This window comes from Epinephelus fuscoguttatus, linkage group LG4 (assembly GCF_011397635.1).
Source record: "Epinephelus fuscoguttatus linkage group LG4, E.fuscoguttatus.final_Chr_v1".
Lineage (NCBI taxonomy): Eukaryota > Metazoa > Chordata > Actinopteri > Perciformes > Serranidae > Epinephelus > Epinephelus fuscoguttatus.
The window spans coordinates 10,844,929-10,867,156 of record NC_064755.1 but is presented as its reverse complement, the minus strand read 5'-3'; the positions used below and the strand labels follow the sequence as shown (position 1 = coordinate 10,867,156).

The 22,228-nt window shown below is 41.3% G+C and overlaps 1 protein-coding gene across 2 annotated transcripts in view; it reads right to left on the bottom strand.

Moving 5' to 3' along the window:
- syt9b (synaptotagmin IXb) overlaps positions 1-21,769 on the bottom strand; it is a 66,813-nt gene extending 45,044 nt beyond the window's left edge. Inside the window, exon 1 of one of the 2 annotated variants that reach the window (XM_049574974.1) lies at positions 21,101-21,769. In XM_049574974.1, the coding sequence (XP_049430931.1) occupies positions 21,101-21,248 (148 nt within the window). In that variant the 5' untranslated portion in view covers positions 21,249-21,769. The remainder of the gene's footprint in view (positions 1-21,100) is intronic. The other variant, XM_049574975.1, reaches the window with a different exon arrangement.
- Positions 21,770-22,228: the final 459 nt, after the last annotated feature.

The following is a 22,228-nucleotide window of genomic DNA, read 5'->3' as shown; positions in this document are numbered from 1 at the left end:
TGGAGAACATGTTTGCAAGAGTTGCTTATACATCCAGCAAAAACAGGGCAACCTTAACATGCATTAGGAATTGTGTGTCTGTCCACAAATGTAACTCCCAATATTCACTCTCTTTATAGCTTTGTTTTGGTCTCCACCAACTTCAGAGAGAGATAACTGGCTCTTTGATATGCGAAATGCTCTACTATGTTCACCAGTTAGTCCCTTTTTGTGTCTGTCTACTGTTTGATGCTGGGCAGGGAGTGTAGTCTACAATTATTCTATACACCACATACGTTCTCAACAGTGTTTGTTTTATTTTGAAGAGCTCTGAATATGTTTGCAAAGCACTGTGTTATTAGAGCACAGTCAGCGGTAAGATTTGTGAAATGAGGTGGATAGAACACAGCCAGCCCTGTGCAGCTCCGCACTGGGCACCAGCTGGAGAGAGGTGAAAGCAGCAGAGAGATGATATACAGTGTGTGTCCCAACACAGTGCAGGGCTGGTGTTCTCAGCTGGCACAGATAGAGAGCATGCAGCTTCCTTCACCATGCTCTGGCTTTGATGTGCCAAACAGCTGATGCATTTGTTTCATGAAAAATAGGAACATTCCACACTCCAAATTCAGCTTTTCTGTATCTAAATGAAATTATGGCTCATATCAGTAATTTATTCCCATATAAACCTTTTTCCTGTTCAAGACTGACTACTGTCCATTCAAATCACCTAAATATTTGAGTCAAAAAAAAAAAAAAATATTGAAAACACTGTTGCTCCTTCTTTGATAAGTTTGACTTTTGAAATGAGTAAAACAGCCCGAGGCTTAGTTCAGTTACCTTTGCGAGAGCCTTTTCTAAAGCCACAGGGTGTCTCCGCTTTTCAAGTCCCCTTGCAGGGTGCAATCAAGGCACCAAGGCCTAAACCCTGTACAGCTGGTGGCAGTTAATTGGATTCAGAAGCTCCAAAAATCAATAAGCTAAAGGAAGTCAACAATTATAATTAAAAAAAGGTTAGAGAGGTTTTGATTAGTGTAATTGTCTGTGGTGGGGTTGCTTGCATTAATGTGAATATGCATGAAGGAATAACTGGTGCAAGTATAAAGTGTGTTATACTTAGTGAGGTGTTAGAGGTGGTTTACATCAGACTCTAAGTGGTTAATGAGGCAGTAAATTCACTTGCCGAGCTATTATTTGGTAGTTTTGATACAAAATGCATATGTGTCCACCTTAACCATAATTTAACAACTTTTGTTTGTATTGTACATACATGCAGGTACACTCAACAAATATGTATTTATCATGACTGAAAGACTTATTTTAAATTGCCTGTGAGCTACACCCTTCCCCTGTTGAAGCTGAGCGCATGGGGCTGTAGTAAGTATGACATACCGCGTTTAAAGACTTTGAAGTCTTTTTAGACTTTCCAAAGCCAAAAATGTGTGAGCAAAATTTTAAGGAATGGATTAAAGGGTGAGTCTGCTACAACATAAGCTGCAAATGTAAGCGTGTTCAGCAAACCACTACATTGGTTACATCACCCAATATTACTGTACTGTCATGGCCAGGGAGCATTTCATATTTCATTATTTTGTTGGTTTACTGGTTAGGTTGAAAAAAAAAAAAAAGCCCCATTACGAACCAGCCCATCCACCGTCTTCGTTTTAGGCCTGTGTAGATCTGTCGTCCTCATCTTTAAAGCCTTTTCTCTTGTAACATTAAAAGTTAAAACATATAGTTTTCAAGTATTAACAATAAAGGTAAAACCAATTGCTGTCTTGCGTGTCATGTGTAAAATAAGTTGCCAAGAAGAGTTAGAATGAAATAACAGCCCGGCTTAACATTTTTCCTGGATATACTGATAAAACTAGGACCTACTAACTCTGCACTGCAACGACGATGCTGCTCCTTCCATGTCTTCTACGAGGACCGTTAGCTGGTTAGGATGTCGCCTTTTGCCTGGGACAAGTGGGACAACTACAACTGTAGCCTCAATCTTTTACCCTTGTTCCCTTGTTCACAGTTCTCATTTTAGAACAAATCAGCTGAAAACATTCAAAAGCTGGAGACCATTTTTCCAACTCATAGAGCTAAAGTTAGGGTAATGTAGTTAGCTACAGCCAATAACAGCTGATAAAAAAGCTAAGAATAAACACTGGCAAATATGCCACTGATGTCGTAACCTGCCTATGTGCTATGCAACACTTGCGGAGATCCCAGGGGAGAGGGGGTAGCAGCACAACTCCACCTAATGGAGGCTTAAGGCGCCCCAGATTCAAACGTCCAAAAACACATAATTGAAACCACAAAATATCTCCATACTGATCGACCACATCTCTCTGTGCACCGCACTCACGTGTGCGCGCTTGCACCATTAGGTGGAGTTGTGTTGCTACCCCCTCTCGCCTTGGATCTCCACAAGTGTTATGAGGACTCTAAAACTTCAAATGAGCCTCCATCAGCATATGGGTGAGTAGATAATGGCTGAATTTCATTTTTGGGTGCACTATCCCTTTAAGGCTTGACGCAGCAATAGCAACTAAGGGGAGCGGGCTAAGCAAATGGTCAATTGACTGATGCCAAGTCCTGCCACCCTTTGTTACTGTTGCTAGGTCAAATATACTTGACAAAAATAAACACGATTTTCTAAACATGGCGGATCCTCTCAGACGATGCTGCAGTGTTTCTTTAACAAGATCCAGTTTCTGGCAGTCAGGCAATATAGCTTCTAAGAAGCCAACAGCAAGGACTACAGTATGCAATGGAAGGATATCATCACAATGCTAACTTTTATGAACAAGGCAAAACAGTGTGAACTCTGAGGATGACAGGACTATCAGTCAACATTGCACTTGCACTGCCCGGTATGTGTCCTCATTGCAAATTTGCAAATCCGAGGATAGCAAAAGAATGACCCGCCCTTCTCTTCTTTGGCTGGCCAGTACTCGTTGTCTTCCTTGGCTGGATTGGTTAGGTTTAGGCAAGAGGAGTGGAAATGGTGAAGGTTAAGGTAAAAATGTCAGGGTACCCAATTCGAGCCAGAATAAGGTGGGCCATTCCTTCGCTATCCTAGATCTTTCAAATTTCAAATCTCAGTTAAGTACTCTATGTCTCTGGTTCCCTACCTGGGGGTCCCAGCTCCCACTTGGGGTCATAAAATATTCACAGGCTGTCACAAGGCCTTCTTGATTTTAAGGGGTTTAAGAAAACTTTTGTTAAAAATATACAGTAGTATACAATATCTCAGCATTTCATTTATTCTGTGAGGAAAATGAAATGGATATTTCTAAAGTTAAGATTATTATTCAAGATTTAATCATCTCACACAGTAAAGGCATGGCCAAGACCTGAACACAAGATATACTCACAGAGCCTTCACTAAACAGTCTCAACCAGTAGCAGTTAAATCAACCAATGAGCTAGGGGACCAATCACCAAGCGTCAGGGAGAAGAAAACACTGAATTTGTCAAAAAATTTGAATATTAAATATGTGTGACTGTCAAAAATAAAATAAAAAAAAATCACTAAAAATTAATAATGCAGACACAACACTGTAAAAAAAAAAGGTTCCTAAAAATAACAAAAAATTCATCTCTGAAGCAATATTCACTGCTTAAACTTCATCCAAATTGCTTGTTTTCCACAGACTTCCTGCAGTTATTGTGTTCAGTATTTCAGGTAATTGTACAATTTATTAGTTGTTCTGTACTGTTATTGTTATGGATTGAATGTAATAATTGGGGATCTTCAGCAACAAACCTATCTGTCCTTTTCTAAATCGCTTTAAAGTCACCACAGATATAAGAAGGAAGCATTCCTGCTGACGTCGTTGACCTGAAATTAGGCTAAGTCCTCCTGATGTAGTTATACATTAGCTAGCTAATTAGTTTATTTAGTTATTTTTCTAAGATTAGCTAACTTAATATTGTAAGACTATATACAACATACAGTAATGAGTCCATCAAGATTGTGTCAGTCCCCAAGAAACACTGCTGAAACATCTTCATTTTGGTTTTCTTTTCGACATAGACGAGCCTAGCACACAGAATATCTATATAACAGGAAAGGGGAAAGTTGACTTAAGTTCTGCCGGGTACCACACTTGCTCAACTGTTGGAGCACAGAGCAAAAGGGATGGGGCTTAGGTTTCGAGTTTGGCTGCTGGAAGTTAAGGCTTTAGAACAACATTGCAGAGCATCTCGTTTCAATCACACATAAGACACATTTTCACAAATGTTATCAACAAATTGTTGCAAAGAAAATACATGATAAAAGCAACAAATCTAAGCTTTGAAGCCACTTGGTTGGCAACAGAGAATGTTGCACCACCAGGACGCACATCAGCAGAGAGATCAGAGTCAGATTTTCATTGTCCATCAATGCGAATGGATTTTCCTGATAGAAGCCTTGGCAGAGGCATTCTCCTGCCTCTGAAGTAAATCAAGCTTAAAACCCCAAAGTGAACAGACAAACAGATGGCTGCCTTTATTGATTTGGACTAAATCTCCCTTTGATGAGGCATTGTGTGAATCAACAACACGCTCTAGGATGGCTGATTATCCAGCTATGCTGTGGAAAGGCTTATTTTATTGAACCTCAGAACAGGTAGCAAATGAAGCTAAGAGAGAGCCAACAGCACTGACTATGAAACTTAAATGTTCCTGCCAGTTCTGCATGTTTAATTTAGCAAGTGGTATTGTGACATGCACTCACACTCACACATGCAGATACACCATTCCATTTGCTGCCAAGAGTGTTTTTAAGCAGGAATAAGGATTTATTAATTAACCTCTGAGTGTATGTGTATCCAGGGGTCAAATTGGGCCGGGATCAATCCTGGCACAAAGGCTCTACTTGGACGGCCCTCACAAATAGATAAAATCTGAATTCCAGTTTTCACAGTGGGCTGGGTAACAGCGGCAGTGTTGGATCTAACCTGTGCAACAGCAGAAACAGAAAGTTTGCTGGTCTGGCAGGGAGTCACTCTGGTCCTACAGCTGCATCCCGTGAACTGCCGCCCACTCCCCTCCCTGCAAAGTCAGGCTAAAATACATTGGTGCCAAAAGGCACCTGTCAAAATAGCAGCTCTTATTGTTTTTGATGTACAACCCCCTCACTAACAGCAACAGTGAGAACTGTTTTCAGCTGTAGCCTCCTAGTGGCAGGGAGTGTGGTAGAGAGAGCTCAAGTGCGCCCCCTTAAGTTGGCTGCACTGCACATTAAAACTGCTCACAGCTAATTTAGCATGACTTTTTTTTCAGTGCTCTCTCTCTGTCACAACCTGGTCTCTCTCATTTTGCCTCCATTATCATTAGGAGTGAGTGAAAATGCTTTTCCCTGGGACACTGCAGATTGCTGTTCAATGAATGTTGAATTCCAATCAAACACACACAAAGCCTCATTAATACTTTCAAATAATAGAATGCTACATGTCCATCTTAGTAAGTCCGAGCCATTTGTCTGACATCTAGTTTTAATATCTCTATCTCAAAACTTTTAACAAATGTGAAATAATTCCAGTTGTTTTCAGAACTTTTCCTAAAAGCAAAAGCCCACAGTTTTTCACTTTTCGCACAATAGATTAAACCAGTCAAAAGATTTCCAAAGGAAACAGTTTTACATTTAACAGACTGCAACCTGAGGGTTAAAATATGTGGCCAGGAGCTCAATGCAATCACTACAATCAATTTAAAACTACCGGTTGCCGATGGAGAAAGGATGAAACAGGCACACTCGTAATATAATCCTGCAGATGTGTGTCCAGTCTTTATTGATAGCCTGGCAGCAGAGTTCTACACACACTGTGTTACATGTGCAGTGACTCATTACATCTGCCAATCTGCCATTCTCAGGCACAGACATTAAGCCTGGAAGTGATTCAAATGTATTGACAATTCTTCTGTCAGCTTTCCCAGTGGCTTATCAAGATACACAAGACAACTTCAATTATAAATGGAAGCAACAAGCAGCAATCTGCACAATAATGGTGATCATCCAGTTGGGCTGCAGAATGGCAGATGCTACACTACTGCTCCAACTAGCTCTGTGGGAGACAGATTTAAGGGTATAAATAATGGGAGAAACCAAAAACTTGAAAGATGTTATCAATATAATTTCTGGGCCATGATGGATGATGCGCTCCAAGTTCAGGCTCCAGGGAGGAGACCTATAAAGGGGCTATGCTTATAACAAAGGACCACAGCAAATGTGATGCCCAGAAGCCAGTTGTTCTACAGAAACCCTTCTATTAAACTCCACAAGGATCTCTGAAACATCTCTCCAGAGCTTGGAGAAGGTTTGAATGTGAAGCACTGAGTTATCGAGTAACCTCCAAAACGGCAAACGTTCAGACAAGGAGAACGCTGATTAGAATAATTTAAGGTCTATAATGGAAAATGAGGCCATGCAGCTTCACCCAAGGGCTAAAAACTGTAGGACGGCTGGAATGATTTCCAGAGACTGGAACAGTCAAAGTACATTTTACACCAAAGAAAGACTATTTCAGAAAACACTGATGAGGCAGGAAGCCTGTGAAGTGATATCTTTAATCAACCCACGCCCAGGTGCAAGAAGAATCATAAGACTAAAACATATAAAGGTCAAGGCCATGCAGACTTATCTTAAGTAGGACACCCAGCTAGATTAAAAACAAGAATCATAACCAACTAGTCCATACCCATTGGTAGCTCTGTCACCTTCTACCTATGCCTGAGTAGAAAAATGTGGGACAGAGAGAATGACACACTGACAGCTTCTGTGATTATGTACAGCATACCATACCATGACTTAGTCATACCAAAAATTAGAAAAACAACCCAAACATTCGGCCACAGGGGGAGCCACAGCGATCGGTCGCATTTTAGCCATTTTTAAGCATTTTTCTGTTGTTATAGCGCCACCCAGTTCCCAATTAGAGTTAAATTTCTCCAGTCACCTTGAGGTGTCCTGTTCTACGTATCTACCAAGTTTAGTAAAAATCGATATGGTGGTTAGACCTAGATAAGAAATTAGCTCTGTAGCGCCCCCATTTTGTTTGATGGGGTCAATTAATGGAGGGGTCCCCTCAGATTATGTGTGGTCATATGCCTACAAAGTTGCGTGGTGATCGGTGAAACCCTTGAGATGTTATACACCTTTATGTGATGAGCCACGCCCTCCGCAATATTCATTGCCTTATAGAAGCTCAGTTTTAGTGAGTTTTCCAACTTTTGCCAAGAGGGAACTTTAGATATTGGTCCCTAGATTATGTTCACCCAGTTTCATGCAGATCGGTCAAACTTCCTAGGAAGAGATAGATTTGAAGTGTTTTTCAAAAAATTTAAAATGGCGGAAAATCTATATAACCGGAAGTTATGGGTTCTTGAGGCAAATTTGTTCTTCATGAGGAGAGGCATCTCTGTGCAAAGTTTCATGTCTGTACGACATACGGGGCATGAGATATGCCCATTCAAAGTCTGCAATTTCAATCGGTTGCTATAGCGCCCCCCTTTGGCCAATTGATGTAATATTGCTTCATTCTCATCCTCCCATGACCCTCTACCACTGTGCCAAATTTCACCTGGATTGACCAAGTCAGTGAGGAGAAAAACGTGGAACAGAAACACACACACACACACACACACACACAAGACAGTTTTCGTCATTATATAGTAAGATGACGCATTTGAATGATTTTACTTAATGAATCCTTGAAGTGTTTTTCAGTGACGGATTAATGAATAATGCTAAAAGACGACAAGATTAATTCGCTATTCATAGTCAATACTACAAGATTTTCGGCATAATTGACATTAACAGAAATTAATTTATATGTTTAGCTGACTTATAAAATGCCAGTGCAGAGTGATTTTGTTATTGAGACAAATAAAATGAAATGAAAAACAACCATTCCCCTTATCAGCCCTAATGTGTGTTTGTTGTGCATGGAGGCCAGAAGAGTGAGGCCAGTGGCCTACTGCACTCAGAACAACTACAAGAGAGGTATGAATATCTCTTCACACATATATGACATATACTATCTCCACAGTCTTATTTTGCTACATAGAGACCACACAAATCCCTGTACTGCCTAAAGTTTACGAATCATGTCCTGCAGGTTTGTCCAATATGAATTCCTCGGGATACACACACTGCTACACAAAGCCTCTTTGTGCTTCTCTTTGTTTCCTTTATATTAACTCTATATGTCGTAATAATAATAACCATGAACACCATTGACTTCAGGCAGTCAGGGAACCTACCAATCTGGCCTATTTTATTGGTGATTTTGTTTTTGTTATTTCAACGCAGAATCATCTCTGTGGTTGCAAACATTAGTGGTGATGAGTGAATATAGGTCCCAGCACCTCTGAGGCAAGTTCATTATAGGCCCATCACTCCCTCTGTATAGTCCCTGAGCAGGGCGAACAACAATTTAGAGACACAGAATACTCACGATGATGCCTGTTTAGTCCTGTTTACTATCCAGCACACCTACACAGATAATAACCTTCAATTAAACTACTGTACTGGTGTAAACATCACACTTAAATGGCTGATTCATTCTGAAATTAGCATTATTTTTCCACAGATACACTTTGTATGTCTATTTTTACTATAATGGCCGACAAAATCTCTGGTATAAAACTGATGTAGGACACCAGTGAGAGGTGAGATGTCCACTTCTAAAGATATTTAAACATTTTAGGGAGGGCAGTTGTAGGTTGGCCAGTGTGTCATTGTGGTCCAAACTGAAATATCTCAACAATCATTAATGTTTTGTAAAAAATTTAATGGCAAGCCATTCATGTTTCGCTAAGGAAAAATTTAAATTCCTTGAGATTTCATCTACTGTAGTACTACTATCAGGTCATTTTTTAATTTGTCCAATAATCTGTTAATGATCAAAGTGTCTTACAGTTAGCCTTAGCTGTCCTTTGTTTTCAGTGCTCAGTAGCTAATGATATCATGCTCCACTGCTAAATTAAGATGGTAAACATGGTAAACACTACCTGCTAATTGGCTTTGTCAAAGTGAGCATGTTAGCATTTAGCTCAAAGCACCAGATCAGGTAATGTGACTATAGACTTTTGGTCTTGCTTTATTTTAACTTGTGTTGAAGTTTTTAAGGATGCATAGTTTTCTGAATTGTATTTCTTTTGGGCCACATGAGGAAACTCTTTCAAACCCCCCTGGATACTTTAAAGGTACAAAGTGGTAAAAATATACATCATTTAACTTGTACAGCATTCAAAAAGCCAAAAGCACATACATATAATACCAAACCATAAACAACCATAGTGACACCACATTCCTGAAAAATATATTTTAATATCTACAAAATGATGCAACCCTAAGGTTAATAGAATTATTAAGAGCAGATTACGCAAAGCCTATGATTATGACCAATTCATTGTTCCGATGCCTGGGTCTGTCAGAGAGAGGACTTCTGGCTAAAGCCATCTCATTAAACTCTTAAGTGTACAGTCCATCCTCTGGGGAGCGCAGCACTGTGTACAGTTCAATAAGCTGCAGCAGCCAAGTCAGCAGTAGGTCAATAAGAGACAATAGCTGAGGTGAAAGGGCATGGCAGTGTGGTACTAAAGGGAAGGAATCGGGACAATGTCGTGGAAACAACTTTTACAGTTCCGAGTGGGGAAAACAGGGATAGTTGTGCATGGATAACAACTTGAGGAATGTAACTGTATGTAGGGGATTCAAAAGAGTGTTGCAAATAGGTGGTTTTCAAATTAAGCAAAGAGAAGAGGAGATGAGAGCCATTAACTTTATTGAGCTCATTCAAGAATATCACCAGAGGCTCAAAGATTTCTAATCCGAATATCCAATAATGTTATGTTGCCTAGCAACAATACCTCAAAAATGCAATCAAGGGTGTAATGAAACCTAACCCATTTCCCCGAACATTTAATCAATCCCTCATCTTAGAGACCAAGAAATGAAAGTACTTTCTGCATTTGAACATTCCAGTGGCTCATTGTTGTTGTTGACTTGGATCAATCTCTTCTGCTTTCCAGAATAAGAACATGAGACTATCATGCTCCTTCCAAGGTTGCAAGGTTATGAGGTTCATGTATTGTCATTCTGCAACGCATGGTTGCTCAACAAAATGCTAGGTGCAGTCCCTTTATGATACACACACAAAAAAACCTTATTGTACGACTTTGCGCTGATGACAGCCATTGCCTGAGGCATATGTTTTCAGGTTGTGCATGTGTCCATCCTTTCATCCTTGTGTGTGTTTGTTTGTGCATTCGTCCATGTGTCTGTCTGTCCCATTCTTGTGAGTGTGATATCTCCAGAAAGCCTTGAGGAAATTTCCTCAAATTTGGCACAAACCTCCACTTGAACCCAAGGATTGACTAATTAGATTTTGGTGGTCACTGCAACCTTGGGTCAATTTTGCTCTTGTGTGTGCAATATCTCAGGAATGCCTTGAAGGAATTTCTGCAAATTTGGCACAAACATCCACTTGGGTAGCTGTGGCTCAGAGTAGAGCAGTTGTATACCAATCGGAAGGATAGTGGTTTCTTCCCCTAGCTTTTGCAGTCTACATGTCGAAGTGTCCTTGGGCTAGATACTAAACACCAAATAGCTGTGTGAATGTTATCTGATGAGCAGGTGACACCTTGTATGACAGTGTGAGCCACCAGTTTATGAATGTGAATGTGGTTGAATGGTGCCTGCGTTGTGAAGCACCTTGAGTGGTTGCTAAAGTTAGAAAAATGCTATATGAATGCAGTCCATTTACTTGGACTCAAGGATGAACTGATTAGATTTTGGTGGTCAAAGGTTACTGTGACCTCATGAAACACGTTTTTGGCCATAACTCAAGAATTCATGCATTAATTATAATAAAATTTCACATAAACACCCAATAGGATAAAAATATTTCACTGTGACATTATAATGCTCTGCAAAAACACCTTTCTGGCTATAATTCAACATCCTGACTCAGAAACAGAAGAGGAGACATTTGGTCAGAGACTGAATTGGTGACAGCAATCTCTGGAGCTCACCATGAAATTGCGCTAATTCTACAGATCGTCTGTGCTGCTGGGTTGAAGATGTGTGTGACGCATCCACATTTTAGAATTCGTTGCTTCTTTGCAGCAAGGTCCATATTTGAAGCATTGTCAAGTGTCTGGACAAAAATAATTGTAACTTGCAACTTGACGAGTTGGTATAGGCATCCAACCGCAAGGCAATAATTCTAGTTTACTATGGAGTTCATGAGTTGAGGAGTCTTACAGGGTGAGGAAAGAAGCTGCTGTCATCTGGTGGTACAACAGCGGATACTTCTGTATTGCTGGGAAGCAGGTTGAACAAGCCGTCATTTGGGTGAGTATTGTGTTTTTATATCATTTGGGCTCTGCGCAGGCACCGCTCCTTACTGGTAATTACTGATTAGATTAGATTCAGCTTTATTGTCATTGCACAGAGTACAGGCGCTAAGACAACAAAATGCAGTTTAGCATCTAACTAGAGGTGCAAAAAAGCAGCGAAGTGCAGATTAATGTACGGGTTTTACAAAAAGACATAATTCTCTTCATTGGCCAATCAAAACCCAGATCTTCTGCATGACAGGCGGAGATACTGTCCACTCTGCCACTAAGCATCCTAAAAAAAAACACCATCAACCGACATGGGGCACAAACCCACAACCCTAAGATTAGCAGTCTCGTGCTCTACAGACTGAGCTAGGTAGGAATGCCACTTTGAAATGTTTCTAATCAGGATGCTTTATATTGCTCATCTGCAAAAGTTAACAAGCACTTGGCAGGGGAATGCCTTCCTAGGTTTCCTTTAGAAATACAGCCCTTTCTGACCTTTTTTCACCAGGATGGAGATATCTGATGACTGTGTCAGGTTCTCTGTGATGCAGTCCAATATCCAGCTGCAGAGTGTAGTACTCTAGCCCAGAGTGCTCAGTTTCATGATTGTATTGAATGTCGAGCTGAAATCAACACACTGCATTCTGCTGTAGGTGTTGTTATTTTCAGGATGTGTGAGGACGGAGCGGAGGGCAGTGGAGATGGTATCCTCTGTGGATCTGTTGGCTCTGTATACAAACTGGTAAGGGTCCAGACTGGCTGGGATGTTGTGTTTGATGTGCTGGAGAACCAGTTTCTCAGAGCACTTCATCAGAATGTGCTTGAATGCCTCCAGTCTCTCCTGATGCTTTCGCTTCAACTCCTCAATGCCAGCTTTCAGTCTGACTCTGTCTTTGCTGTATGTTTCCTTGTAACATGACTGAAAGGCAGCTTTTTTGGCTCTGGTTAAGGCTTTCACCTCTCAATTCATCAAGGCTTTCTTATTTTCTTTGTGATCACCGCATCATCAAAACGTTTCCAGATTGATGTGGTTCTCCTGGGTGGCAACAACTCTGAACATGTGCCACTCTGTGCCCTTGAAACAGTCCTGTAGAGCTGCTGTAGAATCATCTGTACACACTAGGGCTGTCAAAAGATTAACCTTTTCAATCTCAATTAACTGCTGGATCATTAGTTAATCACGATTAATCACACTTCTTTTATTGCAGGTTTAAAATTCCACAATTTTGCATTTCAAAAGAGTTTTAAAGGCCATATTAACAAGGTAAAGCAATTCCTACAAGAGATTTTTAGATTGATTTCTTTCAGATCAGTGCTGCACTGCAACCACAGTATGGTGAAAGAGACAAAATAACAGCACGCAATTTATTCTCTGAGACCCACATACTGTAGACCCATTTCTGTCTTTTTTTTGGGGGGGGGCAGGGGATTTTTGGGGGATTCAACTATATATGCCATACAGAAGTGGTATACATCATCTGAAAGCTGGAAACCTGAATATTAATTTGAGATGCAACTCAGCGCTGTGTGAGTCATCAGACAAGTGTCATGTCTGATGAAGGGCAGGAGCCCGAAACGTTACATCTAATTCTTCAAGGAGCAGCTTCTGGTGTGCAGACTTTATCTTTTATTGAATATCAATATACTGACTGAATTATTGCAAGCATCGAGTATCGAGTTTTTCAAGCTAGCATGAGACTTGCGCCATTTTTTAATTCTCTTGCTCTCTAGTGTGGCTCTTCCCTTATTACAGACACAAACAGAAAGAAATACTCGCAAACATGATGCATCAAACACACACTCCTTCACCCATCCAAATCACTTTGTCCCGAGCGATAGCAAGCCAGGTGTGTTTCTCATCTGCAGGGCTCAAGAATGCTACTATTTAGTCACATTTTGCAACCATGGAGCACCACTGCCACTTGCAAATATTATTAATACATGGACTGGAGAGCTGTTACTTGGTTTCCAACTTACGATGAAAAAATCATCACTTTTAACGGTGCCACTGTAACTGTTTAACTTAATGAAAATAACGATAGCGTGAGTAAAAGAAGCATGTGTCTTTGTACCGCAACTATTTTGTCAAATTTTGTGACCATGGAGCACCAGTGTGACTTGCAAATACTATTAATTTATTAACTGGAGAGCTGTTTGTATGTTCCCAGCTCACAGTGAATAAATCCTTTGACTTTGAGCTAACTGCTAACAACAACTGTTGACCAGAAACTTCAAGCTCACAACAAAAACATCAACACTTCCGGCCCGAGATAAAGTGGGTGTTTTAGAATAAAAGCATCAGTGGCTCTGCTTTGATGCATCTAATTATAACAAGTGTTTTTCAACTTTATTATATCAGTACTTTATTTAACTTTTTTACAACATTACTTTATTTAGCTTTATTATGACACTAGCTATAACTTAATTGTAGCTTAGTAGTCTACAGTCCTTCGGAAGAAATTTCAAAATATTGCAATATAAATCTTGTGTATTGCAATGTAGCCTAAAATTTAGCAATATTATTTTTCAGCCATATTACCCAGGCCTACTTTGAATAAGACAAGCCTGTAGAGTAAGTCAGTACAACAGTTCTGGCACCCCATGGTCAAAAATATTTACCCAGTTTGACACAGCACTTACATATACACTCCTAAAAGCAATACAGTTTTGTATGAAAGCACTGAGGAGGTATTGCTAGAAAACACATTTTGAAGCACTGGTGCAAATGGAGAAGCTTTTGCATGACATTACAATAATTTTGCATTCCAGCAGCATGAAACAAAAGATGTTTTGCAGCTCTTTTTTTCTAAATTACCAAAATAAACTGTAAAATGGACATGTATGAAATATTCATATTTGATGTGTATATGCAGTACACATTTAAAAAACTAACAATATCCTCTCAGCCTGTTTTTCCCACAGAGGTAGGAAGGAGCAGTTTTGATGATACTGCAAACGAGGCCAAGGAAAAGGCTATGCAGTTGTGTCAACAATCTAGCACCCACAGCTGGTGCCATCATGGGGGTCCACTGAGGAGCAGGCTACAAACTCAAAAATAGAGGAACAGGAGGAGTACAATTTTTTTTTCTTCAAAGGAGTCCATTTTTCACAAAAGACCTATAACAGGCACAGGACGGGCTCTCCGGAGCACATACGCAATTTAATAAAAAGTTACAAAGTAGTTTCTCATAGTTTGGGGGTACGGATTAGAGCCATGATGTTCTTCAATTTAGGCTCTGATTTTAAGAAAGTTCAGTCCGTTCCTGGTTTGAACTGTTTGGTGAAGAATTAGTAATATTTAACTATGTTTACAAAGTTAATAGCTCAGTAACAGTATCTACAAAAGACTTGTTAGAATGTGATTGTTGATGTGCATTTTGCTGATTTCCTTAAAGCAGCTGTGCGGAACTTTTTACCATTAATAAAACTGTCCCTAGTTTGTATCACACCCCCTTGAAGATCTGCATATTTATTTGAACCCAACAGAGACAAAAAAGCCTTTCTCTATATGGCTATTTAGCGTAGCCTCGCGCGGGTTGGAAGGATAGCGGAAGTCAGCAAACCAGTATACGGCACCCAAAGCAGAAGTGATTCTGCTCGCCCGCAGTGGCCCACAGCCATTAAACCACAGAAGAAGAAGAAGGAGCCATGTTTACAGAGAGTGTTCTCCAAGTTAGCAATACGCAACGGGCAGAACACATAACAGTTTTACCAGAGATGTATCTATAAGGACTTGGTTGTACTTTTGATGTCATGGCAGATAACGAAGGAGCACCATCTAAAAGAACAAGAAAAAGAACAGAAGAAGGCTAAACGGGACAGTGATAGGGCTCGAGCCAAAACGTGTGTAAACCCCGGTCGGGCATTCACCAAGTGGAGAGAGCTGAGAGATTTGAAAGGTTTTAAAACTGATCCCAAGTTGGCCCTTTTCCTAATCGACAGGTATGTAATTTTAGTTTTTATTTAGAGAATATTCCGCAAACGCCACAAAATTATCTGTGACTGTGACCATGAATACAAATATACAGCAGGCAGTTGTCCTCAGTTTATAAGAAATTCAGAGCTACACCAGAACATTTATGAACAGGTCTTACTTTACTACTAACTTGTGTGTAACGTTAGCATGTTAGCATGTTTCCACTAATTACTGACCTAACGTTAGTAGCGTTAGCTTTGCAAGCGAAGGCTGCAGGTTACAGCTTTGCTGTGTTGGATTAGATCAGAACAGAAACACGACAGGAGAATTTACTGAGTCATTTTGCTGTTTCCACTAATTACTTGGACTGACCTGACGTTAGTTAATCCTCTCGCTCTCCAAAACAAATGCATGTGGTAATTGCCGGTTGCAGTTGAGATTTTACGACACCAGGCTGTGGGTGTCATACCGCTTCGACCAAAGGGGTGCTATAATCAATAAAAACGAAAAGTTCCGCACAGCTGCTTTAAGATTTTAACCAGGAAGTGAAATTCTGTCAGCTACACTGCAAGAAGATTGTTAATGAATCAATGAAATTTACAATATGATTAATTACACCCCCTTCAACTTCAAGTTAGTGTTAAAGATACTGAATGGCAGTACCAAGTCGTACAAAGCAGAAAACACTTCACCATCATCACAGAGATTAAAGTTCTGGCTGTGGTGCTTTTGGCTTAGCCCCATCAAACAAGCCAATAAGGGATCTGGTCCTTATCATGGTACTAGCAGCTCCTACATTATATGTCTATACCTTTCACCAACAGTGGAGGTGGCCATAGTGATTTGCTAACCCAGTTAAGCCCCCCTCCAAAGTATTTTTTCACATTTTAATGATAACTGATATCATTTCTTGAAACAAAATATCTTTTTTTTATTATAGTTCTCATCATCCATTCATTTTCATCCGCTTATCTGGGGCCAGGTCGTAGGGGCAGCAGGCCAAGCAAAGCACCCTAGACATCCCTCTCCCCAGCAACGCTTTTCAGCTCCTCCTGGGGAACCCCAAGGTGTTCCCAGGCCAGATGAGATATGTGATCCCTCCCAGCCTGGGTCTGCCCCGGGGCTTTCTACCAGTGGCATGTGCCCAGAACACCTCTAACAGGAGGCGCACAGGAGGCATCCTGATCAGGTGCACGAACCACCTCAACGTACCCCTTTCGATACTAAGGAGCAGCGGCTCTACTCTGAGCTCCCTCCAGATGGCCGAGCTCATTACTCTATCTCTAAGGCTGAGCCCAGCCACCCCACGGAGGAAACTCATTTCGGCTGCTTGTGTCTGCGATCTCGTTCTTTCAGTCACTACCCAGAGCTCATGACCATAGCTAAAGGCTGGGACATAGATGGATCAGTAAATCGAAAGCTTCAGCTTCCAGCTCAGCTCTCTCTTTACTATGACAGCGCCTGCATCACTACAAACACCACACCAAACCGCCAATCCGTCTCACGCTCCATTCTGCTAAATATCATATTGGTATTTGCATGTGCAGTAAATGGGTGCAATCAATGCAGAAATAGTACAACACACCAACTGTCTCTCTCACTGGCTCTCTTCTTTACTATCTGCTGGCCAAGGTCTGCCGTTTGAAATACACTTCAGGGGCACTAGCTTTACACGGTCCACCAACACCAGCCTCTAACAGGACCAGACGCTGGTAAGCACACAACTTTCAGCCCAGACATGTAGAACATCTCCATGCAGCAACAAGAGAAAAGTCACATAGAAACCAAAAAGATAAAAAGAATCACAGTGCTGCTCAGTGTGGTTTCTGTGCTGGAAGCCAGTGCTGGTGGATGTTGCACCTCCAAAATGTCCCATAACTGCATTTCAAACAGCGGACCTCAGCAGCATGTCTATTCAGCCAGCATGTGGTGGTGCATCTCCTCGGTGCAGCAGCCAAACGGCGCCTCACATCTAAAACAATCAACAGCTGCAGCAGGAGGAGACATTACAGAAGAGAGTGAGGAAGAGAGACAGAGTTGGTGCTTTTTACTAATGCTTGCCTATTTGTGGTCTGATAAACAGTAAATTCATTAAATTAAGTGCCATATCGCTGTTTTCTCAGGTACTGTAGTTGCAATCTGGTTGCCATGGCAATAGATTATGTCCAACTTTTACCCACAACCCCACTCTTAGTTTGAGAAAGAATGTTAGCCGCTGAGTAGGAAGTAACACTGGCTGGAGGGGGGCTTTAAATACCAGTGAAGTTAATATGTAGCATTTAGAGTTAAGCTTTGTCAAGTGTTTTAAGGTCTGTATGAGCACATAGACTTGATAAGGGAGTTCAGCATGCAACTTTGCAACATGAGCTGTCATATCAAGTTGACTGTGAATTCATGTGCATGTATTTTTCATTGTTATTTATGTTTTATGCCTCTCTGCCAGTTTGGTTAAAGTGTACTGAGCCGTAGCTACTTGATGCTTGTTGCAAGTCTTCAGGGATATGTTTTCTCCAGATAAAATCTTGTTACATATGTTTACTTCAAAATTGCTTCTAAATGCATTTGCTAAAGGTTCTTGATAAATTTATCAGTGAAGAGACACCACCCTGCCAACATATTCTCAAGAAGATAGATATCTTACAAAAATTCAAATACAATGGTTTGTATTAAATCTTACAAATAAAGAGCCCATGAATGGCAATGCAAAGTTATATCACTTAGGTTTTGGAAAGTAAAGCTAAAGGTAAGGTTCAAGAAACATGGATGAGTGTCATCACGTTATGTGCTTAATGTGCCGCTTCACACCAATGCAACTAGATGAGACAATGTATCATCTCTAAGCAGCAACTCTCTGTACTTCTGTTCCGATTTCCAGCTCTTCAGGCTTATTTTGTGGCTGAATATAATTTGTAGCTACTTCAAATAAGAATGAAGGTAGTGATAGGGAGATGCTATAGTTGCATTTGTGGTAGTGATGAACGGCAAAAAACATAAAACGAGCATCAGATGGACTGTATTCATAATAAATACACCACAACAATATAAGTAGGCAGCATAAATTAATTAGTCAGTGAGAATGTGTGTGAGGGGGCATAAGGACAGACAGCGAGCAGCAGTAGCAACCGACACGTGAGTACGTAAACAGAGGGCTCAGCGGGGATGGAGCACCTGCCACAGCAGGCAAACAGGCCATCTGCGGTCATTTTGACTTGACTTCACTACAAGCTGATTGGATGTAGCAACAAGCAATGTGCCTTACGTTCTAAAATCAGCTGCCGGTGCTTTGACCAGTGGAGTTGCAGGTGACACCATCAGCCAGTTTGGGTCGAGCTCAGGCGGCCAGTTCACACCACTGCAACTTTCCTTTGCAATGTTCTAAAACGGTTTTGTCTCATCGCGAATCTTTGGTCTGAACTGGGCTTTGAGTTCACTTGGTTTCACACAGGAAATGAACACAGGTCTCCTGGGGGAAAGTCATGTGTTTGTTTGATCCATCTACCAGCCTGCCTCATTACGAGGACTTTTCGTCTTTATACATTATATTCTTGCTTCTTTGCCCTCGTCAGCACATTGGTCACGTGATCGCAGCCTTCCAAATAACATGGGTTATATTCAAACTCTGGTGCATTATTTTTCATAGGTAAACGTACGAAGAGTGCATTAGAACTGCCTGACCCTGTAACTGTCATGATTATTACGTGTTTTAAATGAGTGTCACACAACAACCACTTGCAACTAGAGTTCCCTCTACTGGAGTGATCCCTCACCGGCATCCCTCCTGTAAACAAGTGTAACTCTGTTCAATAGAATGTGAAACCAAACTGAAAGCATGACAAAGTCTTTATATTGAGTATTCAAGGCAGATTTTTCGGTTGATAGACAGCAACAGTATGCCAATATTGCTGTTGAACTTGGGCAAACCTCTCTGTTTTGCATCTGATTATTAATATAAGAAACTCAATCACATATTTATTGGCAATAGCCTACTGTAGCACGTACTGCATACTTGGAAGATCGCTACTGTACATTTAATTCAGGATGGATTGGTGGTAATTTTCACCTTCAATGACCAAGAATTTGTGGTACGCAAAAAAGTACGCATCATGGTCTCATGTGGGCCCATTACGTGTCTGTTATGGTGCAAGTAGAGGAGCTGATTCCTCCTGTGGGTCTGTCTTTGAGCGTGAAACCACTTGTTTGATGGAGCCTATTTAAAACTGTTGCAAAAAAGTGAAACTCCAAAAACTTCCAGTACCAGAGACCAGTAGCCAGGCTCCAGTCTCTCCACTTAGAGATAGTTGTTTGTTGTGGATCACACAGTGTGTGTGTGTGTGTGTGTGTGTGTGTGTGTGTGTGTGTGTGTGTGTGTGGATGTGTGTGCCTGCTTGTGTATGTGTGCATTTAGAGCAGTCTAATACAAGAGAAAGTGGGTCATAGCTCCTCAGGGGAACCACTCTGGTAGCTTGAACTTCCTCTTCATCATACATGTTTAATGATGGATTGTAACATGTTTAAAGGCAGCGGCCCAGCCACAGCTGCTGTTGACAAAAGCCAACATACATGTAAACACTCACTCACAATCATGCACACACAAACACACACACACACACACACACACACACACACACACATTCACAGAAAGGGGAGAGTAATAAAGGAACAAAGAAGCTCACACTGTATATACACTGTAGACCATATATGCATAGGAAATATAATCAAGTAGCCTACATGCTCTGATATGTATATGCACTCCCAAACCACACACACTCACACACACACACACACACACACACACACACACACACGTGCAAACACTCTGTACTGAAGATTTATCACAGTACAGTAGAGATGACTGGTTTTTGAGAATTTTTTCATAAAGAAAATAACTCACATTTCTGGTATTTAGGGACGGTCCCTGAGAGATATCCCTGTAATATTCCATCAGTTTTTCTAAGGATTGTTGCAGTGTAATGTGCAATATAAATATAATGTCATGGTACAAACTGAGCCTTTTTAAAGTTTCAAAGTTCACCAGAATGTTTTTCAGACTGGTCTCCTCCTGGCTGATCAGATTTCTAATGCCAATATTGAAGAAATCCCAGCCAACTTCTCCACGCAGGGACTCTACTGGATTAGATCACTGGTCTTCATTGTTTTCCTAGAACCATGTCTGCAAAGTGCTGGGAGCTATGGGGAATATCGGGTGGGGCTCTTTCTCTCTCTCTCTCCAGCCAGCCACAGTAAAAGAGAAACCAACACTTACACACTTCAGTCAGCTCAGGAAAGGATGGAGGACACTGGTGGATTTGCAAAGAAACACACACACGTGCTGTATATATGAAATGCTTTGTAGATTCTGCTGGTGCAAATGGATGCAAGCAACAAGTTCACAGATCACACTCTTATCACCTTTAGTGAACAGAGAATATTGTGAAACAGTGTGGTGTGTGTTATGCTGCTTTTTCTTTGCAGAAGAGAAAATTTTTCTCTTCTTTTCAGACTGGTGGACAAAGAAAAACCTCTTTTAGTTTATGCACACACCTGTTAATGTAAGGCTCTCTCAAATCTGCAAATCAGTGTGTCCATTTTCAAAGCAAGGGGATACATTATCAGGACAGAATAAGGATAAAATTTCACATTTCATCATATTTCTCTTTAATCCTACTTTGTAAAGTTTAAGAGAAGCAGTGTGTGTTTGAGATTAAAGTGCTGAATGTTCTTATAAAAACAAAAATTCACTCTAATCAGCCCCTACAGCTCGCGATGAGATCATCAGTTTCACCATCCAACTCAAATTATTTTTAGGACAGCTGCAGGTTCCTGTAATAAAAATCCAGTCTACTTTAAACTCTCAGAGAGAAGACTGTGGAGTCTGACCTGAGTCCGTGTAACGCGGTCTGGCCAGGTCCCTGAAGTAGTAAATGAAATCCAGGCAGTGGTCATCCTGCACCTCTCCCTTGGAGCACAGGTCGGAGAGCAGTTCCAGCGCCTTTCGACAAATCTCATCCTCTCTTTCTGCAGGCATTGCCCTCCAGCATCCTTCTGACTGGTCGGCCACTCCGGCTGATCCTCCACCACCTCTCTCTCACACACACACACGCTCACACACACTCGCAGCCTCTACCAGCGCAAAGACGCACCAGAATCAGCACGGCTACACCCCTGGAGAGCTCCGGTGCGCCCGACGCATCCGCAAAATCCGATGAAGTCCAAAGTTTTGGTGGATTTGGAGTAAATGCTTGAGGTTTTGGCAAAGAGAAGAGAAGTTTTCATCGGTTGAAAATCCTCTTTCGCATAGTTTTGTTGTTCAGCAGTGAAATAAGGCGCCAATGGAGCGCGCAACTCACGCTCTCCTCCTCCTCCTCTTTTTTTCCCTGTTCTTCTATTCTCTCCTTTCTTTCGGTCTTACTTTCCCCGTCTATCTCCTGCTCGCTGCTGAATCACTCCTGAGCCTCGAGGCTTCAGCAGCGCCAGTCAAGGTCCTTGAATGAATGCTCGGCTTTCACTGCGCTCAATTATCTCTCAGCGCACTGGGATGCAGAGACAGACAGGAAGCTCTGCCTCCATCAACCACCCCCCCTCCCCCACCATCATCTCCCTGCTATCCAAGCAGCGCCTTCCCACCTCAAAGAGAAGCCTTCTAAGGAGAAGCCAGTGGAGATTTCTGTGTGCTTTACCTCTTCACTGCAAATGTCATGGATTCCCCGTGTCCCTCCTTTTTTCCTTTGTCCAATAAGTAAAGTCAAAGATGCGATTCCTCTCACCATGAGTAATGAAGTAATGTCCCTGTGTGCTCCTGGGTATAGCAGGTGGGGTAAGGGGCCCAAACACCTGAAAGGGCCCACATGCACGAGTCTGACCTTTACTGATGGAGGTAATGAACGACAGATAAATGTCACATTAAAGCCCTGGTGATGGAGCTAATAAAGGCCTCGCTGCCTCAGTCTCTGCGTCTCTTTCTGTGAGTGTTTGTGAAGAATTAGGCGGGGACCTTTCAGTGTATCA